The sequence below is a fragment of the Sabethes cyaneus genome, chromosome 3 (assembly GCF_943734655.1).
Source record: "Sabethes cyaneus chromosome 3, idSabCyanKW18_F2, whole genome shotgun sequence".
NCBI classification, from domain to species: Eukaryota; Metazoa; Arthropoda; class Insecta; order Diptera; family Culicidae; genus Sabethes; species Sabethes cyaneus.
Window position 1 is genome coordinate 35,867,304 of NC_071355.1, and position 19,785 is coordinate 35,887,088.

At 39.7% G+C, this 19,785-nt stretch overlaps 1 protein-coding gene across 6 annotated transcripts in view; it reads right to left on the reverse strand.

Annotated features, from left to right (window-relative positions):
- Positions 1 to 19,785, reverse strand: part of LOC128743873 (protein groucho) — a 464,959-nt gene that overhangs the window by 5,189 nt on the left and 439,985 nt on the right. For 4 of the 6 annotated variants that reach the window (XM_053840556.1, XM_053840558.1, XM_053840555.1 and 1 more), the window contains exons 9-11: positions 14,078 to 14,179; positions 13,694 to 13,750; positions 13,077 to 13,259 (exon numbers count right to left, since the gene is read on the reverse strand). In XM_053840556.1, the coding sequence (XP_053696531.1) occupies positions 13,077 to 13,259; positions 13,694 to 13,750; positions 14,078 to 14,179 (342 nt within the window). The remainder of the gene's footprint in view (positions 1 to 13,076; positions 13,260 to 13,693; positions 13,751 to 14,077; positions 14,180 to 19,785) is intronic. The other 2 variants (XM_053840560.1, XM_053840559.1) reach the window with 1 other exon arrangement.

Sequence of the window (19,785 nt, forward strand, 5' to 3'; positions counted from 1 at the left end):
TCCCCACCTGCTGGAGTCATTCTGCATTAAGACGGTTTATTCAACGATTGACTCAGGTGACTTAGCCCTTGGAAGGAGATTCTCTAAATCCCTGGTACGTGTAAGTGATGTTGCCTATCGACCAATTTCCTTTTGGCCCTTCATACAAGAGTTGGGAAGCATGACCAATCGTTGAATATGTTCAACTCTTTTTGACATGATAGGATCATTGCTATGAACGGATGTTCTGCTAAGGCAGGTGGTAGTACCATATATTCACATTTGAATAGCATTGGTGATGCTTACCTGGGATGCTTTCATAGTTACGTAACTGCCAAAATGAATCATATAAGGTTGAACTCCTCAGAAACTTGCAAAACTTGAGATTGTGACAAAGATCATCCGAGATTCATGATTAATGTACAACACAGGTTAATTTGTGGCAATACGAAGTTTGTCGGGTCAGCTAATATATATATATTTGTTAGATGTTTTGCTCTGTAGGTATATAATTTTTATCAATTTCTTAGAGTTTGTAGCCCCACTTTGAGTTAAACCATTAGGCCACAATTAGACATCTTCTGCTGATTGGTGATAATATCGCATTTTATTTGATTTTGCCGCTAATGACCAAAATATATACGCGTAGCGATCTGTCCAAAATAGATCCTGATGCCTCGTCCCATCAGGTTTTTGAGTTCCGCAAAAAATTCTGTTTTATTTGTTTGAGAGTCCTTATCCCCCTACCACAGGGGTGTGGGGTCTCAAACCATCATAAAAAAAATTCCTGCCTCCAAAACCCCCCACATGCCGAATTTGGTTCCATTTGCTTGATTAGTTCTCTAGTTATGAGGATATTTGTATTTCTTTTGTATAGGAGCCCCCCCACTATTGAAGGGAGAGGGGATATAATTCCCCTCCTAAAGAGGGGAGGGGTCTCAATTCACCATAGAAAAAAAATTGCCTATAAAAACACCCACATGCCAAATTTGGTTCCATTTGCTTGATTAGTTCTCGAGTTATGAGGAAATTTATATTTCATTTGTATGGAAGCCCCACCTCTTAAAGGAGAGAGGGGTCATAATTCCCCTTCTAAAGAGGGGAGGGGTTTCATTTCATCATAGAAAAAATTCTTGTCTCCAAAAACACCAACAAGTCAAATTTTGTTCCATTTGCTTGATTAGTTCTGGCGTTATGCAGAAATTTGTGTTTCATTTGTATGGGAGCCCCCCCCCCTCTTAGTGGGGGGAGGGGTATCTGACCATCATAAGAACCTTCCCTGGCCCCAAAAACCCCTATATGCAACTTTTCACACCGATCGGTTCAGTAGTTTTCGATTCTATAAGGAACATACGGGCAGACAGAAATCCTTTTTTATAGGTACAGATTTGTATGGGAGCCCCCCCCCCCCTTTGTGGGAGGAGGGGTCTCTAACCATCATAAGAACCTTTCACGCAGATCGGTTCAGTAGTTTTCGATTTTAAAAGGAACATACGGACAGACAGACAGACAGAAATCCATTTTTATAGGTATAGATATAACGAATAGTTGGTTTAGGCTGGTCACGGAGCTCACAAACTAACTGTTAAATCTATATCTATACCTATAAAGAAGGATTTCTGTCTGTCTGTCTGTCTGTCTGTCTGTCTGTCTGTCTGTCTGTCTGTCCTGTGTTCCTTATAGAATCAAAAACTACTGAACCAATCGGCGTGAAAATTTGCATGTAGAGGTTTTTGGGGCCAGGAAAGGTTTTAGTGATGGTTAGAGACCCCTCCCCCCACTAAGAGGGGGGCCTCCCATACAAATGAAACACAAATTTCTGCATAACTCGAGAACTAATCAAGCAAATAGAACCAAATTTGGCATGTGGGTGTTTTCGGTGACAAGAATTTATTCTATGGTAAATTGAGACCCCTCCCTCTTTATAAGGGGAATTGTAACTCCTCTCCCCTTTAAGAGGGGGGGCTTCCATACAAATTTCCTCATAACTCGAGAACTAATCAAGCAAATGGAACCAACTTTGGCATGTGAAGGTTTTCGAGGGCAAGAAAATTTTCTACGGTGAATTAGGACCCCTCCCCACTCTAAGAGGGGGGGCTCCTGTACAAATGAAATACAAATTTCCTCCTAACTCGAGAACTAATCAAGCAAATAGAACAACATTTGGCATGTGGGTGTTTTTTTTGGTGACAAGAATTTATTATATGGTGAATTGAGACCCCTCCCCTCTTTATAAGAGCAATTATAACTCCTCTCCCCTTTAAGAGGGGGGACTTCCATACAAATTTCCTCATAACTCGAGAACTAATCAAGCAAATGCAACCAAATTTGGCATGTGAAGGTTTTCGAGAGCAAGAAAATTTTCTATGGTGAATTAGGACCCCTCCCCACTTTAAGAGGAGGGGCTCCTGTACAAATGAAATACAAATTTCCTCATAACTCGAGAACTAATCAAGCGAATTGAACCAAATTTGGCATGTGTGTGTTTTTGGAGACAATTTTTTTTTCAATGATGAATTGGGACCCCTCCCCACTTTAGGAGGGGGGGACCTATACAAACGAAATACAAATTTCCTCATAACTCGAGAACTAATCCAGCAAATGGAACCAAATTTGGCGTGTAGGTGTTTTTGGAGGCAAGAATTTTTTCTGTGATAAATTAGGACCTCTTCCCACATTAGGAGGGGGGCTCCAATACAAATGAAATACAAATTTCCCCATAACTCGAGAACTAATCAAGCAAATAGAACCAAATTCGGCATGTGGAGGTTTTTGGAGGCAAAAATATTTTCTACGGTGAATTAGGATCCTTCCACACTTCAAGAGGGGGGGCTTCTACACAAATGAAATACAAATTTCCTCATAATTCGAGAACTAATCAAGCAAATGGAACCATATTTGGCATGTGGGTGCTTTTGGAGGCAACCATTTTTCCCATGATGAATTAGGACTTCTTACCTTTTTAGGAGGGGGGGGGGGGCTCCCATACAAATGAAATACAAATTTCCTTATAATTTGAGTACTAATCAAGCAAATGGAACCAAATTTAGCATGTAGGAGATTTTTGAGTCTTGAATTTATTTTATGATAGTTAGAGACCTCTCACCCCTGTGGTAGGGGGATATGGGCTCTCATACAAATAAAACAGAAATTTTTGCGAAACTCAAAAACTAATCCAACTCGAGAAATTCGAGACTCTTCCATAAAACATTAGTCAATAACAAGACCACAAAAACTATCTATAGTAACACTAGATCATTCAGGACGAGCCGGTCGCGAGTGTTGCCGGTGACCCGCCGTCGGAAGCGCCGCCCACTGGGGGGCTTGCAAAACTCGAGATAGTGACAAAGATCATCCGAGATTCATGATTTATGTACAACACAGGTTAATTTGTGGCAATACGAAGTTTGTCGGGTCAGCTAGTATATATATAAAAGTGAGCGTGAGTATGTTTCTATGTTCCACCATAACTGTAGAACGCCTTGACTGATCTCCACCAAACTTGGCATATATTTTCTTGATATAAGGGAATCAGCATTGGGGGCTGCGGTTGATAAAAGGGGGGGGGGGGGTAGGCCATAACTGCAAAACAGCTGGACACTCCTTCATCAAACTTGGCACACATGTTCCTTGGCATAAGGGAATCATAAAAGATTCTCCCATAGAGGGGGCGGCCATAACTCCGTAATGCCTGGACAATTATTCATCAAACTTGGCACAAATGTTCCTTCACATTAGGGAATCAGCGCTGGGAAGCTGACAAAAGGGGGAAATCCCTTACACGAGGGATAGAGATCTAAATAAGTAAAAGGGGTTGCGTTTCTCTTGCATTTAAACCGATTGCAGTTGTGCAACTGACTTTGAGAAAATAGGGGGTTCCTCCGAGAAGGAATATATGGTGAATAATCCTTAGTTTTGTTTCCAGAGAACTGTTGAAGGAGTCGGGTCGGGCGGTTGCACTTTTGTTGTAGGAGTGTATTATTGTGATTTTTGTCTGAAATCGTTGAAATTGGTTTTATCGGTTGTGCAACTGTCGGAGATTATGAGATGATGTCCTCTTTAGTGAATATTATTTGTGAAGTGTTTAATTCGAAGGGAAAAAAATTGGAATTAGCTCCTGGCTTGCATTTCTCGAAGCGTTTTGTTTCATGCCAGTGTGTGTGTGTCTGGCAAGAATAAAATCATTTTGTCGCAACGGTTCGGTTTCTTGAAGCGGTTTGCGCTGCCGACCAGTTTATATACTTGCGCGAGTGTTCTATATATTGGTCAACGCTAAACGCAGGAGTGCGTGTCGAGTGCTGGATTTTGAATTTTGGAGAGGAAGAGCGCTTCGATAGTCGAGGATCAACGATTGGAAGGGAGAGGATTCTACACAGACTCGTCATGGCGAGAGAGATACGAGGATTGGGGAAAGTCAGACAGCCCGAATGTCTGTGCCGTATGGTTAATGTGTAGTTTTTCGTTGTCACACGCTTGTCCTTGTTTCGCTCTCGCCAACACAATGACGAGCAGGTATCGTTGCAACTCACATTTACACTACATCTCATTCAGAACTCGTTTACATTCAAATTGATTACGGGAGCACCTACTCAGGACAGTCTTGTCCAGTAAATATCCTTAATTGCAATGGCTAAGAGATCGAGCTGTTATTTTCCAACTAATTTTATTATTGACTATGGCTGTTCGGCCGGTATTTGATCGTGACAGAAGGTGGAGCTGACAGGGAAGAAACTGACATGTAGGTGGACGAGGTGAGGTGAGTATGAATGTATATTCCGCCATAGCTCCGGAACTTCTGAACTGTTCTTCATCAAACGTCGTTCGTCAAACACATGTTTTGTGGCATGTTTCTATTATGCCGGGGGGTTGACAAAAGAGTGAGACGGTCTCTTACAAGGTGAGAGAAAGGTTTAAATGAGTAAAAGAGTGCGTTTCTGTTCCTCTTTCTCGTTCCAAATGAACGATAGCAGTTGTACAAGTTGTTTTATTTCTGAAAGGGGGAAAGAGGTGAAAGGGGGAGGTTCAAAAACGTAACAAAGGGATTGTGTCGACTTATAGGGATTACTGAGAAGAAGACAGATTTACAAGTGGTTGGGGGACAACGTGAGAGGAACTGACAAAGGGAGTAGACATATTCAAATAAAAAAAACCGATTAAATCCACCTATTGGTGAAAGGAACCTTTGTTCTTCTTCATCAGCATAGAGCCGGGGTGGCTCGTGCTGTTTCAAGCACTCGTCTCCATACAACTCGGTTTTGGGCCACTCGTCGCCAATTTCCTAGTCGTCTCAGAAGTCGCAGATCGCTTTCGACCTGGTCGAGCCATCGTGCACGTTGGGCCCCCTGTTCCTGGTGCCGGTGGGGTTGTTGAAGAGGACTATTTTCGTCGCACAGTCGTCCGGCATCCTTACGACGTGTCCGGCCCACCGTAGCCTGCTAATTTCGCTAGACGTACGATGGGAGTCTCCCCAAGCAGTGCCTGTAGCTCGTGATTCATACGCCTCCGCCACTCTCCGCTTTCAGTTTGTACTCCGCCAAATATCGTCCGCAGCACTTTCCGCTCAAACACGGCAAGGGCGCGTATGTCCTCCGTAAGCAGCGTCATGACTTCAAGTCCATAAAGAACTACCGGTCTAATAATGGTTTTGTACATTGTTAGCTTCGTGTGTGCTTCCTGATCGTAGCGTTTTACGAAGGGCAAAGTAGGCCCGATTTCCCGCTTGGACGCGTCGCTGGATCTCCTTCCTAGTGTTGTTGTCCGCGGTCACCAGCGATCCCAAATACACGAACTCCTCTACCACTTCTAGTTCGTCGCCGTCGATGGTTACCATCCGTGGGAGGCGCGCATTTGTTTCCTTTGAGCCTCTTCCTTTCATGTATTTGGTCTTCGACGCATTTATTTCTAGCCCAATTCTCCTAGACTCCGCTTTCAGTCTGGCGTAGATTGCCTCCGCCGTCGCAAAGTTCCTGGCAATGATATCGAAGTCATCTGTAAAGCCTAGAAGTTGGCTACTCTTGGTAAAAATCGTGCCTCTCGTTTCGATGCCCGCTCGTCGGATCACCCCCTCAAGGGCGATGTTGAACATCGAAGGAACCTTTGTTATATTATCTAATTTGTCATTTGAGTTAGAAGTCTTCGGAACATAATTCAACTCTTGTTAACGTTGTGTCAGATATTATCAATACGTATTTAATATACTATTTTACATTTAACATACTGAATAGCTTAGTGGAAAATGTGTCTTTCTAACGAAAGCAATAAAAAATCGTATGCAAAATTATTGAGCAGTAATTGAGATTTGAGGATCCAACGCTGCTCTGGAAACTTGAAAAAAAAATCGATTTTAAGATTTTGATATAATTTTTCGAATTTTCAATTATCGCTAAGAAACAATTTAAGTATTCACCTTATGTTTCGAAATCATCATTGAAATCCGTTCTCCGATACTCCGTTGATTTCCACAAAGTAAATGCAGGCTTGCTGATATTCGCATCATAACGCCTATTTTTAGTCTTCAAGCAGGAACGCATTCGAAGATTCAATAACGCCTCACTGCTCCAGAATGAAGATAATAATAACACTTGAAAGCTTGCAGCGATGCGACTTGCGTGAGAGTAATACATAGGCCGAACATTTGTGTTTTATCTTTGCGCTCTCTATTCTTCGCCTTCGGTCCGTTTGCGGTGCGAAGCGTACATGATATTCTTCACTCTTCTTCGAATGCTTCGATCTTCATGAAGAAGCGAACAAAAATTTATCACCGAGGCGATGATTAATAGCTTAGTTTAGTTGGCTGCAGATAACGGATAAAATGTAAAAGCAAACTGTTTCCGTATTTTATTTTTGGAAACCTTGTAAGATAGTGTGTATGTATGTATGTGTGAGTGTACGTATGGGCGACAGGGTTGCCACATGCACAGATTATTCTGTGTTTAACAGATATTTCAAAGAAATCGCCTGTACAGAATCTGTATGCATAGAATACAGATTTTCGCCAAACTACACAGATTAAACAGATTTTTGAGCTTTTACATGAGAGTGAAAGAGACGGAAATAGTCAGCAAAATGACTCTCTATCTCTTTCACTCTCATTGTTTTACATTGGACAGATTTTTGCACAGATATTTTTCCTCGCCGTACAGATTGTCAGATTTTTCCAACAAAAAACACAGAATTATATGTGGCATCCCTGATGGGCGAGTGTACGTATGTGTGTACTTATGAACGGTTTGCACTCACTTTTCTCAGAGTCGGTAGACAGATTTGGATGGTCTTGGTGACAAATGAAAGATCACTATTGAATTTTATATCAGTATATAAGTAAACGTTATTTGAAAACTGTTCTGTTTAAACCTATCAAACGAAAATAAACTATATTTAAACTTGAATACTTAGGAACGTATATAAAACCGTCAAAACGTGGATAACCAAAACATCTATCAAGTGTCGATTTTATGTATTGATGTATGTGTGCTTGCATGTATGTGTATGAGTATGTGTGTATTTGTGATGTATGTACGTGTAACTTCGCGCAGAATTCGCCAAACCGAACCGGGAATTGTCCGCTAAGCCTTCAGAATTGCCATGTCGGCCGCGAAGAAATATTCTGATATGTCAGTTTTGTTTTTCAAAAAGAATAAAACTGATTTTCGAATACGGTCGTGTCAAAAATAATCCGTGAAACGTGCCAAAATCGGTTTGATCTGTAGCTGGTTCATACAAATAGTTACTCGTAGAATTAAAATAGCAAGAACTAGTTTTCCTATACAAATTTCAAACAAATTTTGCGTTCTTGCAATCAACAAAGACTTGCACTGAACAAACAAATATTTATCTCATTCAATTTCATATTGTTTCCGTAGTTACTGATATTTTACATATATTCATAGAGGACTGAAAAAATGATCATCTATGTGATATATTTTCCTAACCATACGAATATATTTGAAATTAATAAAGGTGTTGATAAAATAAATTAACTGGATGACGCTAAGAAATGTTTACGCACCCCAGGAAGAGAAATATCACTATTGCACCTAGCACATTCTTGAATTATTTTTATTTAAATAAAACCATTGATAACTAAAATTTTAAAATATAGGGGAGAGACGTCTACAATGAGACACATTTTTACCAATTTTTGACGTAGGACTACGTCTTTGTTTACTATACTGGGACTGGGTAGCACTTTGCGAAAACGAAAATAGAAGTGTAACGTTTGAATGAAAGATTTCAAATGTTAATAACTACTAAACTACTGAACGAAACTGAACAATATATATGTTGTTAGATAGATAAAATGACCAGCAATTTTATAGGTGGGCGAGAGAGCAATTTTAGGGAGGACGTAGGAGATGGGGCTCCTATCCAAATGAAACACATTTTCTCAAAAACAAAATATTTAAATCCAATTAAATATGGGTTTTTGAAATTTTGCTTGGAGGACTAAACTATTATTCGTTAGTAAAGAAAATTTAAAACAACAAGCATAATTATAAACTATTGAAAACAATTATGCTTTTGAAATTTCCAAAGAAGGAAGGGTTAACATTATACTTAATTATTGAATAGAATAAGACTATAATTGGAAAAATATAGTCAGTTTCAGAATTTTAATACAATACATAACAAAAGCCTTCCAGTTGGCTACGTGCTATGGCAGTGGTCTAACAAACCCGTCGTTGCATGTTCAAACCTTGACTGGGGGAGGCTGTAATATCGTAGCACTAGCCTTGCAATTGTTCTGTACTCTAATAGCTGGCTGCGAAGTCTGCTGAATAAAAAGCGTGAAAGTGTAAAAGCGTGTAACGGCTGAATTTTTCTCAAATTGCATCAGTTTTTTCCATAATGTTGTCTAATATCATCCAATTACAAATGTTACTAAAATTTGAAGAGATCGATAAATTTTCTGTTACAAATTAGAGCTGACTTAATTTTTTCACTAACTGTAGCAATATTATTGACAGTTATTTTAAAAATTAGGAAGACAGTTGGCTGGTGTTAAGTCAGACCGAATTAATAGACAAAACTCTGATTTTGAAAAACGCGCAAACTTCGCTCGGTATGGTTTATATTTATCAATCGTTCGAAATCATCTTATAACTCTGGCTGTTTGCAACATTAATGTAGTCTGATTAGAGTAAAATTTAGCTTAGAAAATTCTTGATCGTTAGCTGTCATTAACTCATTTTAACTGGTCCGGTTCGATTTAATACCGACCAGTTCATAGCATGAAATAAAAAGTAAAATTGATCAAATGAGACAAGAAAAGCAATTCAAAAGTCGAGTGTACCACCGCATAGAGTGAATTCTATACGCAAATTTGATAATACAGTCGATAATACATCTTTATGGTCACCGAGAATGTTAGTTATGAAGAACTGTCTTTATATGCATAAAAAATATGTAACCTCAGATAAAATACTTAAAGCATATTTCAAAGCAATTTTAATAGAGCTGTAACTATTTAAAATATATTCTATTAGTTAACCCTCTAGTGCCCATCCCCGACATTTGGTGGATTAAGGGCGTTTCACTTTAAATCGTTGTAAATGCTTTACTTCATTTTTGTATATAATTTACACTTATAACTTTTTATTATAGTCTAATCTATGTAATACATTTATAGTTTAATTTATAGCTTTAATTTGAAATTTTCCTCGCACTAAAGTATAAAACAACACCCCCTTGCTATGCTAAATAAAACAAAACTGATACCGGGGGTCAGTCCCGGCGTAGTGGTTAACATTTACGCCTCTCACGCGGCGGACCCGGGTTCAAATCCCAACCCCGCAGAAGTCACGAATGCTGTTAAAGTGATTATAATCCGAAAAAAAATAAAGCTGATAGCATTAAAATATTTGCCGTGATTGTATAATATTTCGATGAACACCATTTCGCGGAAAAGCAATTCTCGATTGACCATAACGCGGAATACCATTTCGCGGAAAGTACCATACATGCATATAGGAACACACAGACAGACAGAAATACATTTTTCTAGATATAAATTTATTATTTTGCAATTTTGCATTTTTTGAGTTTTTGCCTTTGTACTATGTGTATATGAAAATATAGTAGTATAAATGTATAGGAATCACTCGGAAAACCGAAAATCGAAAGAAGGCCCTGTGGGACGAATGCCAGGTATCATTTGACTCAGATTTTTTTTTTATTAATAAACTACACAGAATGGTTTATCACCTGCGAACCTGGATCCTGAGTTCCTTTACAGGTTGTAGGTTGTATTTTGTGGCCAAAGCTCACAAATTATAAACATTTTCTTCAAACGTCTGTCAACAAACATTTTGTTTAGTTTTTGAGATAAAGGTATATGAAGCTAAAAACGTAATGTTACATGAGCAGCGTCTATCAAATTTGCTTAACATAACGAAAAAAAATCATTTTTTCTTTTGTTTTTCGACCGCGAAACCTTAATTTAATAGTAAAACGTAAGCGTAGCAGCTGATAATACCATCAAGCTTCGTCGACCCTCACATTTCACAGCCAATAGCTATAGCCTATAACTATAGCTATATTCTGTATAAAGATAAACAAAGTTACTTAAGGTTTGTTACAATGTCTTATTTATCGTTATAATTAGACCTACAGTTCGTCGAAGAAGATTATGCAGAATGAAAAAAAAAACTGAGTTTTCCTTTTAATTCTACGATTTATAAATGGTCGGTGTTAAATCAGACTACACCAAGTCGCAACATTTAATAAAATGAGTTAATGACAGCAAACGATCAAGAAATTTCTAAGCTACATTATACACTAATCAGGCTACATAAATGTTGCAAACAGCCAGAGTTATGAGAAGATTTCGAACGATTCATAGCTATAAACCATACAGAGCAGCAAACTTTGAACGCGTTTTTCTCGAAATCAAAGTTTTGTTACTTGGTTCGGTCTTCGGTTTGACTTAACGCCGACCAAATAATAGAATTAAGAGGAAAAGTTTTAGGTTTATCTACCCGCAATGCAACAAATCTTCTGATTTTGTTTACCATCACAACAAATTTTGCCATTCAACATGAATAACTGGTTTCCCTTGTTTCCTAAAATCATTCATTCATTCGCGAGGAAGAACCAAAAAATATTCTTCATGAAGAATGTAGATTATATCGCTCACTATTGAACGCTTCTTTAGCTGAAGACTGCTTTGTGAATCGCATTAACCCGTAGTTCATGGGTGAGCAATACTTGTTGCCTGCCATACAGGCGATAATTCAGAGCAGAACGAAGAACATGAAAAAACGAAATATGCCGAATAGCTTCAACCGCAAAACTGATCGAAGCTGATCTGAGAAGCTTTTTTTCACAGGTCGTGTAACTCTCTGGAGAATAACTAACGAGGAGAGTAGAGTGCTTTCGCGATAATCAGCAAGCCTGAGTAAATGTTTTCTAGTGAGCATTCACGCGCTCAGTAGCCACTATTTTTGCATCCAAAAATCACAAAATACATATTCAAATACAAAACGCAACACTTAACTTTAATTTTAACATCTGAAGAAATTACGAAATTCCATAATTTGACAACTTTACAGAGTAGAGTCCTTAAGTGCTTTTTTAAACCAATCAATATATTTCGCAACTACTAAGAGATAGACAGTTTCTATATTCAGCAAAGTTGGTTATTTTACTATGTTCTACAACTTTGGTTAAGACACTTTATGTTTTGGATGCACTAAAAAAACTAAAATTTGTGTCACACTACTAGGTGGATTTTCGGTCACCCTAATAATGTAAAAAGACGCGGTTAATAAACTTTTCTAAAGACACACCCCTTGAAAAATCATAATTTTTTACGCTTGTGTTTTTGAGGTTTGGCCCCGCTCTGCATTCTCTTTGATTCATATCAGCAGTTTTCTTAAGTAATTTCATCAAAATTTTATCAAAAAATCTCGTCAAATTTGGCAGATATGTTTAGATCGTTAAGACCTCTCGTTTGATACTAAAACAATTGAAATCTGATTCATCTGGTTAAAATCGTTATACAGTATTGTAAATTTTATTGTGTGACATACGATTACTTATAACTTCCAAATTAAACGCCCAATCTGAAAACAAATCAATAGTGACCTATGAGGCTATATTACCATTCAACCAAGATTAATAGTGCCTAAATCGGTTCGGCCATCTCGGAGAAACGTTCGACTAATTGACACTTGGTAAAAACACATTTTTAAGCATAACTTTTGAACTGCATTTTTGTTTTCGACAAAACTCCCCTAAAAATGTTGCAGCAGCAAGATCTTTCATTTGATACTAAAATTGTTGAAATCGGTTGAGCGGTTCTGGAGAAAAACGTTTCACGTAATTTTCTTATTTTACTTATAACTTTTAAACGAAACGTCGGACCGCAAAACAATTCAATAGTGATTTACAAGGCAGTAACACCTTTCAAACAAGCTTAACAGCGATCAAATCGATTCAGCCATCTCCGAGAAACAAACGACTAAAATCAAGCGTCACACACACTCATACACACACACACACACACACACACACACACACACACACACACACACACACACACACACACACACACACACACACACACACACACACACACACACACACACACACACACACACACACACACACACACACACACACACACACACACACACACACACACACACACACACACACACACACACACACACACACACACGCACACATACATACACACACACACGCACACACAGCCATTGCTCAGTTCGTCGAACCCTATCAATTGGTATATGGCAATTGGCCCTTCGGGTTTCCGATCAATTTCGTGTTTTTCGACCAATTTCTTAACTTTTGTTATAGTATAACAAAGGTAAAAAGCGTTTTGTTTCATGTCTATACGGCATTATGAGAGTTTTCGTTACAAAAACAGATGTACAAGTGACTAAGTGACAAAAGGGCCCGGAGTGAGATCGGGCAATCAGCTAGTATTATATATTTTTCAAAATGGATGAAATGTTCAAATACTCATATGAAATGTTTAAATTTTTTCACTTTTCCCAGTGCTTAGCTTGAAAATTGTATTTCACGGGTTTTACAGCGATAGCAAAATAAAGTTAAGGTAGGGAAAGAATACTTACATCTTTCGTTTTGAGGCTCGGTGTCGATCGAGATGAGCTGGAACCGGACCGCGACGGCGGTCGATCGTTTGCACCCTTGAGGCTACTGGAACCGGCTTTGTCGTTTCCGTTTAGTCCAACACTGTCACGGTCTCGGCTTTCCAGTGAGGCGTGGTCGCCGTTCGGTCGTGGTGAAGGTGTACCCTGCGAGAACAACGGATACGAAAGTAGAGGAAATTCAAACTGTGTTAGTCAAAAACGCAAACTTGTGGAAACAAACGCTTGTGTTACTATCGATGCTATTACCAAACCAACAACGGGCGGGAACACTACCGATCCCTCTAATGTGGACTAGTTTTTTCTATATAGCAGACAGTGCGCACCAAGTACATCAATAGAGTAAGTTTATTGGTTTATTTTTACTATTGCTTAGATGTGGTCAGGACTCTATGGTGAAGTCAAGGTACTAAAGACAGTAAAAGTAGCTAAACCCAAACACCACGGAAGTTGACAAACTCAAACAAACCGAAGAAAACTAATAGGTGTAACTAAAGTGAAACTATACAAATTAAAGAAGAAAAAAAAGAACACTGGAGCACTTTTTTTTTTGTTTTTGCTTGGTTCAGGTCAAACCTTACCGTGTCGTTTGCGACGTCCACTACTAACTCCTGCTCATTTTTGTCGCCGTCGTTTTCCTGCAAAATAATAGGGCGAAATTTGGATCAACCGTACGTACTCAAGGAGATGCTTTCGTACAACTAAATAAAATGTAACAGAACACAAAAAAACTGAATTTCGAAAAAATTAAAGCGAATGATCGACTCTATGTCTGCCTCATAAGCACTCGATGTCGAATACTGAAAAATTATCAATTCGAGAAACGATATTGTATATTCCCGCCCGATGCTAGAACTGTTCGTCTAGGAACATGTGGATGCACTATTGATACCAAGTGGAGGTTTCTTTTCTCGGTGACTCAAAAAAGGTATTTTTTTAGGTATAGCCCAGATGTTTTCACTTACGTGATTCAGTTTCTCCTCTTTCCGTCGCTTGTTTTCGCTTTCTAGTTCGAGGGGAGATCGGGGTCGGTACTTTTCGCGATCGGCAGGAGACACAGAGTTACGCTGTGAAGTAGAGATAAAAATGTTTATGTAATTAGTCACAGAATTGTTTAATAAGTGCCACAATTGGAGAGAATACTTTTTTTACTCTACCACAAATTCATTGGCATGTGTAATTTTGCCATGAAGATGTGCTAGATTTTTACGCTGCCTGTAGTACTAAGTTTATTCTACATAATTTTGTTCTTTAATAAATTGGTAATAACCTAATAATCTAGGGCAATAATTTAAACATAATCGACACAATGTGTTTGAACATTTATTTTGTGGTGGTATTTCATACCATACCATACCATACCATACCATGTTCAAAATAAAGGAGCAATACGATGAAAAATTCTGCACAACTAGTGTGCCCAGAGTTGAATTTTTCAATATGAGGTTATCTAACTATCCGGATTTTTACGGGCGGCAGGAAGACAGATTAATCATTACTCTTTATCCCTAGAACGTATTTAACTATTATAATACGAAGTGTATAACTATTCAGTTAACATTGCTCAACTTTTTAACATTGTTGGTCGCATGAACGATTCTAGGTAGCAAAAGCCTTACCTACACAATTGTGTGGGCCAGTGCTTAAAGGGCTTAAAGTAGGAGCTTGCTGCCTTCTGACGCAGGTAAATACGCATCGCATTTATTTGAAGTGTCGTTATCTCCTAATAGTTGCTTCCTTCCGCCAACATCCACCGTACAAGTCTAAAAAGCACCTGCTGGTTTATTACCAAAACTTGCGTGGATTGTGCACGATTTTTTCATTTTAGAATTGTTGAAGAAAGCCGTTTTTGTCGCACTGTCGTTCGGCATCATAACGATGTAACCGGTAAGGCTGCGCAAGATCTCGCGAAATTTCGTCTTTACCGAAATCAAACGAAGTTTACCATAGATATAACCGTAGTTTACTTGTGACCTACCATAAAAACTAAGGTGAATTTCAGTACGATTTCGTAAAATTTTGGTCAACACGAAATTTCGCAGTCTACCAACTTTTGCCAGATATACGATGGGAATCTCTCCAAGCAGTGCCTGTAACTCGTGATTCATACGCCTCCGCCACCCTCCGCTTTCAGTTTGTACTCCACCAAATATCGTCCTCAACACCTTCTGCTTAAACACCTCTGACTTCAAGTCAATTAAGAATTCTTGGTCTAATAAGGTTTTTGTACATTGTCAACTCCGTACAGAGGCATATGCTTCTTGATCGTGGCGTTTTGCGAAGGACCAAGTAGATCCAGTTTCCTACTGTAATGCCGCGTTGGATCTCATTTTTGGTGTTATTGTCCTCGGTCACCAGCGATCCCAAATACACAAACTCATCTTCTACTTCTAGTGCGTCGCCGTCAACGGTCACCGTGCGTAGAAGACACATCTTTGAGTCTCTTCCTTTTATGATTTGGTGTTCGACGCCCAATCCTTCTAAACAGACTTCCCTTTCAGTCTAGAGGCAATCTCCGCCCGCCGTCACAAAGTTTTTAGTTATGATATCAAAGTCATCTGCGATACCCATGGTTTGGCTACCTTTTATTAAAATCATGCCACTCGTTTGGATGCCCACTCGTCGGCACACATGGCGCACTGGAACACATGATTTGATTATCACGTTGATGGAATATCCCTATTACGCAAGGAAATTGTTACGGATCTAGGTGTTATTCTGGATGCTCAATTGACATTCAGACAACATTACTCCATGATCATTAACAAGGCGAATCGTCAACTTGGCTTAATTTTCCGAATTGGAAAAGATTTTGAGGATCATGGAACCTTGCTGACCCTCTATTGCTCGCTGGTACGCTCAATTCTGGAGGTTGCCTGCGTTATTTGGGACCCGTATTACGACATCTGGGTGAAACGTATTGAACGTATTCAAAAACGTTTTATTCATCGTCTTTGCCGCACCCTGCCATGGAGAAATCCCGAGAGCTTACCACCGTATAATGATCTCTGCATTCTTTTTGGAATAAAACCCCTCGAACAGTGACGCAAGGATATAATATCTCAAATGGCCAACAAAATCCTGACCGGTAGCTACGATTGTCCCAGCATCCTCGCAATGCTCCAGATATATTGTCCTCTGCGCCCGCAACGTCATTTACGTCTTCTACGGGTAAACGTTCATCGCACGAATTATGGTCAACATGAACCCATCCGTCGACTTGCTTTGGCATATAATGAAAATGACAATAATTTTAATTTTTAGTGTTAGTGTCTACTGCTGTTTTCTGTTCATTCAAATCATTGTAAAGTGTGTTTAGTTGTTAAGCGTTATATCAATGTAACTATGTGCATAAAAGATGCTGGGTTTTTGCGCCACTTTGAAAACTGCATTTTCAAGGTGGCTTTTCCCAGCCATATTCTTTATTCATTAAGACTATGATAAGTCGGATGAAATAATCAATAAATAACAAACAAATGACACGATCCAATGTAGGTCTGATCAATCGCATCAGTTTGTCCGGAAAACCATGTTTGTGCATTGTCTACCATTGCTGGTCTCGATCGACTGTATCGTGTGCTGCTTTGAAATCAATAAAGATGTAATGCGTGGGTACGTCGTACTCCCGACATATCTGCAAAATCTTTCGGGTGATGAAAGTTGGCGTAGTGGCGCGAGTTCCCATCAATTATGCCTGATAATTCCCAACGAAACCTTGTGCTGTCGATCGAATATTTTTCATATAACAGCTCGTTACAACCGCAATTAGAAAGTTCAATTATTCGCTGGAGCCCTTCATGTATCAAGAACGCACAGGTCCGAAAGAATTGGGACTGTTTTCCAATCTACTGGCAGCTCCTTAAGGAAGCAACGTGGGCCTTTTGCTTTTCGCACTATTACACCAATGAGCTCTCTACACTGGTACCACCCGAATTGTCTGTTTTACGCTAATGATATCAATCTAACTGTATGTATGTATGGGGACTAGGGTAATTTATGTATTTTGGACAAGCGTTACGCCTCCTCTAATTTGGACATTTTCCATTTGATTTTGCCGTAAAAGTCCAAAATAGAGTACGCGTAACGCCTGTCCAAAATATATAAATCACCCTACCACAGCAGAACAACCGTTCATAGCAATCGGCCTATCTTCGGACAAGGACAAGGGAATTGTACAAACATTTGCACATACCAGGGCACACCGGTCTAAAAGGATGAAAAGCGGAACTTTTTTCCTACCGTCTTTTGTTTTCATTTTAGCAATATAGTGACTGTGTAGCTTTTGTTCGTAGAAATATTCCCCATAATCTAAAACTGTCAAAAGTTACCCATGACTTACTATGATAAAAATTAAAAAATAACTGGGAGTTTTTCCGACTGTGATGATAATAGGTTGGAGAATTGGCTGTTCAGTCTTTAAATTCAGTGGACGATTTGTTTAAAAAATAACTTTTTTGTGTTGTGAAACACAGATATAGTTTCTGCGGCCATGTTGTGAAAATATAAAGGCAAACAAATTTGCAGAAGAAATGATATCTGTACCTCTATCGGGTGTAGAGATACAGTGCTTTTTCTTTGAAAGTTAAAAAAAAACTTCATGCATAGCTTTTAATGATTGCATTTTACAAAAACATATTGTTCTAGGAAATTATTGAAATACTCAAAACACACGTTTCTGCAGAAAACCGCAAATCTCTAGGTATCGCGACCCCGGTAAGGTAGTATACCGAAATCCTCATTTGCAACGAAAAACGAAAATGGAAATATGAAACGGATCTATCCGCATAGGACATGGCAAAGAACAAGGATACGATTAATGGATATCGATTGAAAAATTGGTACCTGGAATTGCATGCTCGAGAGCTACATCGACTCGGAGTGAAGATCGCTGCTGTTCAGGAAGTTCGATGGCCAAATTCCGGAGAAAGGGAGTTCCGCGCAGTAGATCCTATTGCAGGCACTTCTTTCTAGCACCACATCTGCTACAGTGGTGGTAAAACGGCAGAACATCTACAGCTTAATCAACGTACACGTACCGACAAATGAAAAATCTGACGATGCTGAGGACGAGTTCTACGATAGACTCGAGAGGACCTATGAAGAGTGCCCAAAACATGACGTGAAAATCATCATCGGAGATGCATATGTGGAAGGGAGGAATTCTTACGTCCTGTCATTAGAAGACATAGCTTTCATCTGTCGACCAACGATAACGGTCTGAGGCTCATAAATTTCGCCGGACCTACTGTAGTACCTACTTTCCACATCTGAATATTCGGAAACACACCTGTTACCTGGAGGTATTCAAATGAGGACTCTAACTCTCAGATTGATCATGTCTTGATTGACGGTCGACTCTTTTCGGATGTTATCGATGTACGGTCTTTTCGGGGACCAAACATCGACTCTGACCACTATCTCGTTGTGTGTAAGATTGTCGAACGCGGCGAGTAATCGCACTGAGAGGACGCTACTGTTCAGGATGGTGTGGCAGCGGAATGCGCCAGAAAGCTTGATTAACGAATCGCAGAACAGTAGGAAGAAAGGGAAGAAAATATATGAGTAACTAGATGAGCACATGCTCGCCGGTGCAGAGAAGCGATTCGTCAGCATCGCGGAAGTGCTACAGAACGGTGAGGAATTTTGCCATGCCGTGATGTACCTACCTACATAGTGCTGGCAACCTGCTTACTGACAAAACGACGGTAGCAATCAAGTGGAAGAAGCACTTCTAGATGTTGTTGAATGGAGAGGTAAACACGGAGATCAGAGAAACAGGATAAGAATTGTGAGCGAACCCCAAGCTATCGAGCCACCAACACAGGAAGAGGGTAAGAAGGCAATCAGTGAGCTGTAATACGGCAACGCTGCTGGAGAGGACGGAAGGACGGAGCGGCCGAATTATTGTCAGGATCTAGGAAGAAGAACAAATGCCGGAGAAGTGGTTGAATGGCCTATTTCCAAAAAACGACATCGACTCGGGTGTAAAAACTATCGAGGCATTACAATGCTCAATTTGTAAGTGCTTCCTTGTATCCTATCATGTAGACTGAGACCATTAGCGGAGTCCTTCTTCTGCAAGTACCAAGCTAGTTTTCGTGATGGTCCCTCCATGACGGATCAGATATTTAGCCTGCGTCAGTTACTAGAAAAGTTCCGGGAGTACAGACTCATCATCTGTTTAGGGGCGGTTTAGGGTTTAGGGCAGCGTACGATTCAGTCAAACGAAACGAGCTGTGGCAGATAATGCTAGAACAAAGTTTTCCGACGATACTAATCACGCTGATTCGTGTGAAGCAGGATGGGTCAAATTTATGCGTCAGAATAGCTGGTGAAACCTCAGCCGCATTCGTGACGTGGATGAACAGAAGCAAGGGGACGTACTCTCGAACCTGCTACATATTCAACATCGCCTTGGGAGGTGCAGTACGAAGAGCAAACGTGGAAAGGAATGGAACTATCATCACGAAATCTCACATGCTTCTTGTCTTTACGGATGACGTCGATATAATCGGAATCAACCGTAGAGCAGTGGAAGAAAGGCCTTTTAAAAGGAAAGCGGCAAGATTGGGGCTTACCATTAAAACCGCCAAAACGAAGTACATGGTTGCTAGCAGGGAACGTGGGAGACCAAGTGGTGTTGGTGCCGAGGTGGAGTTAGATTGGAAACAAT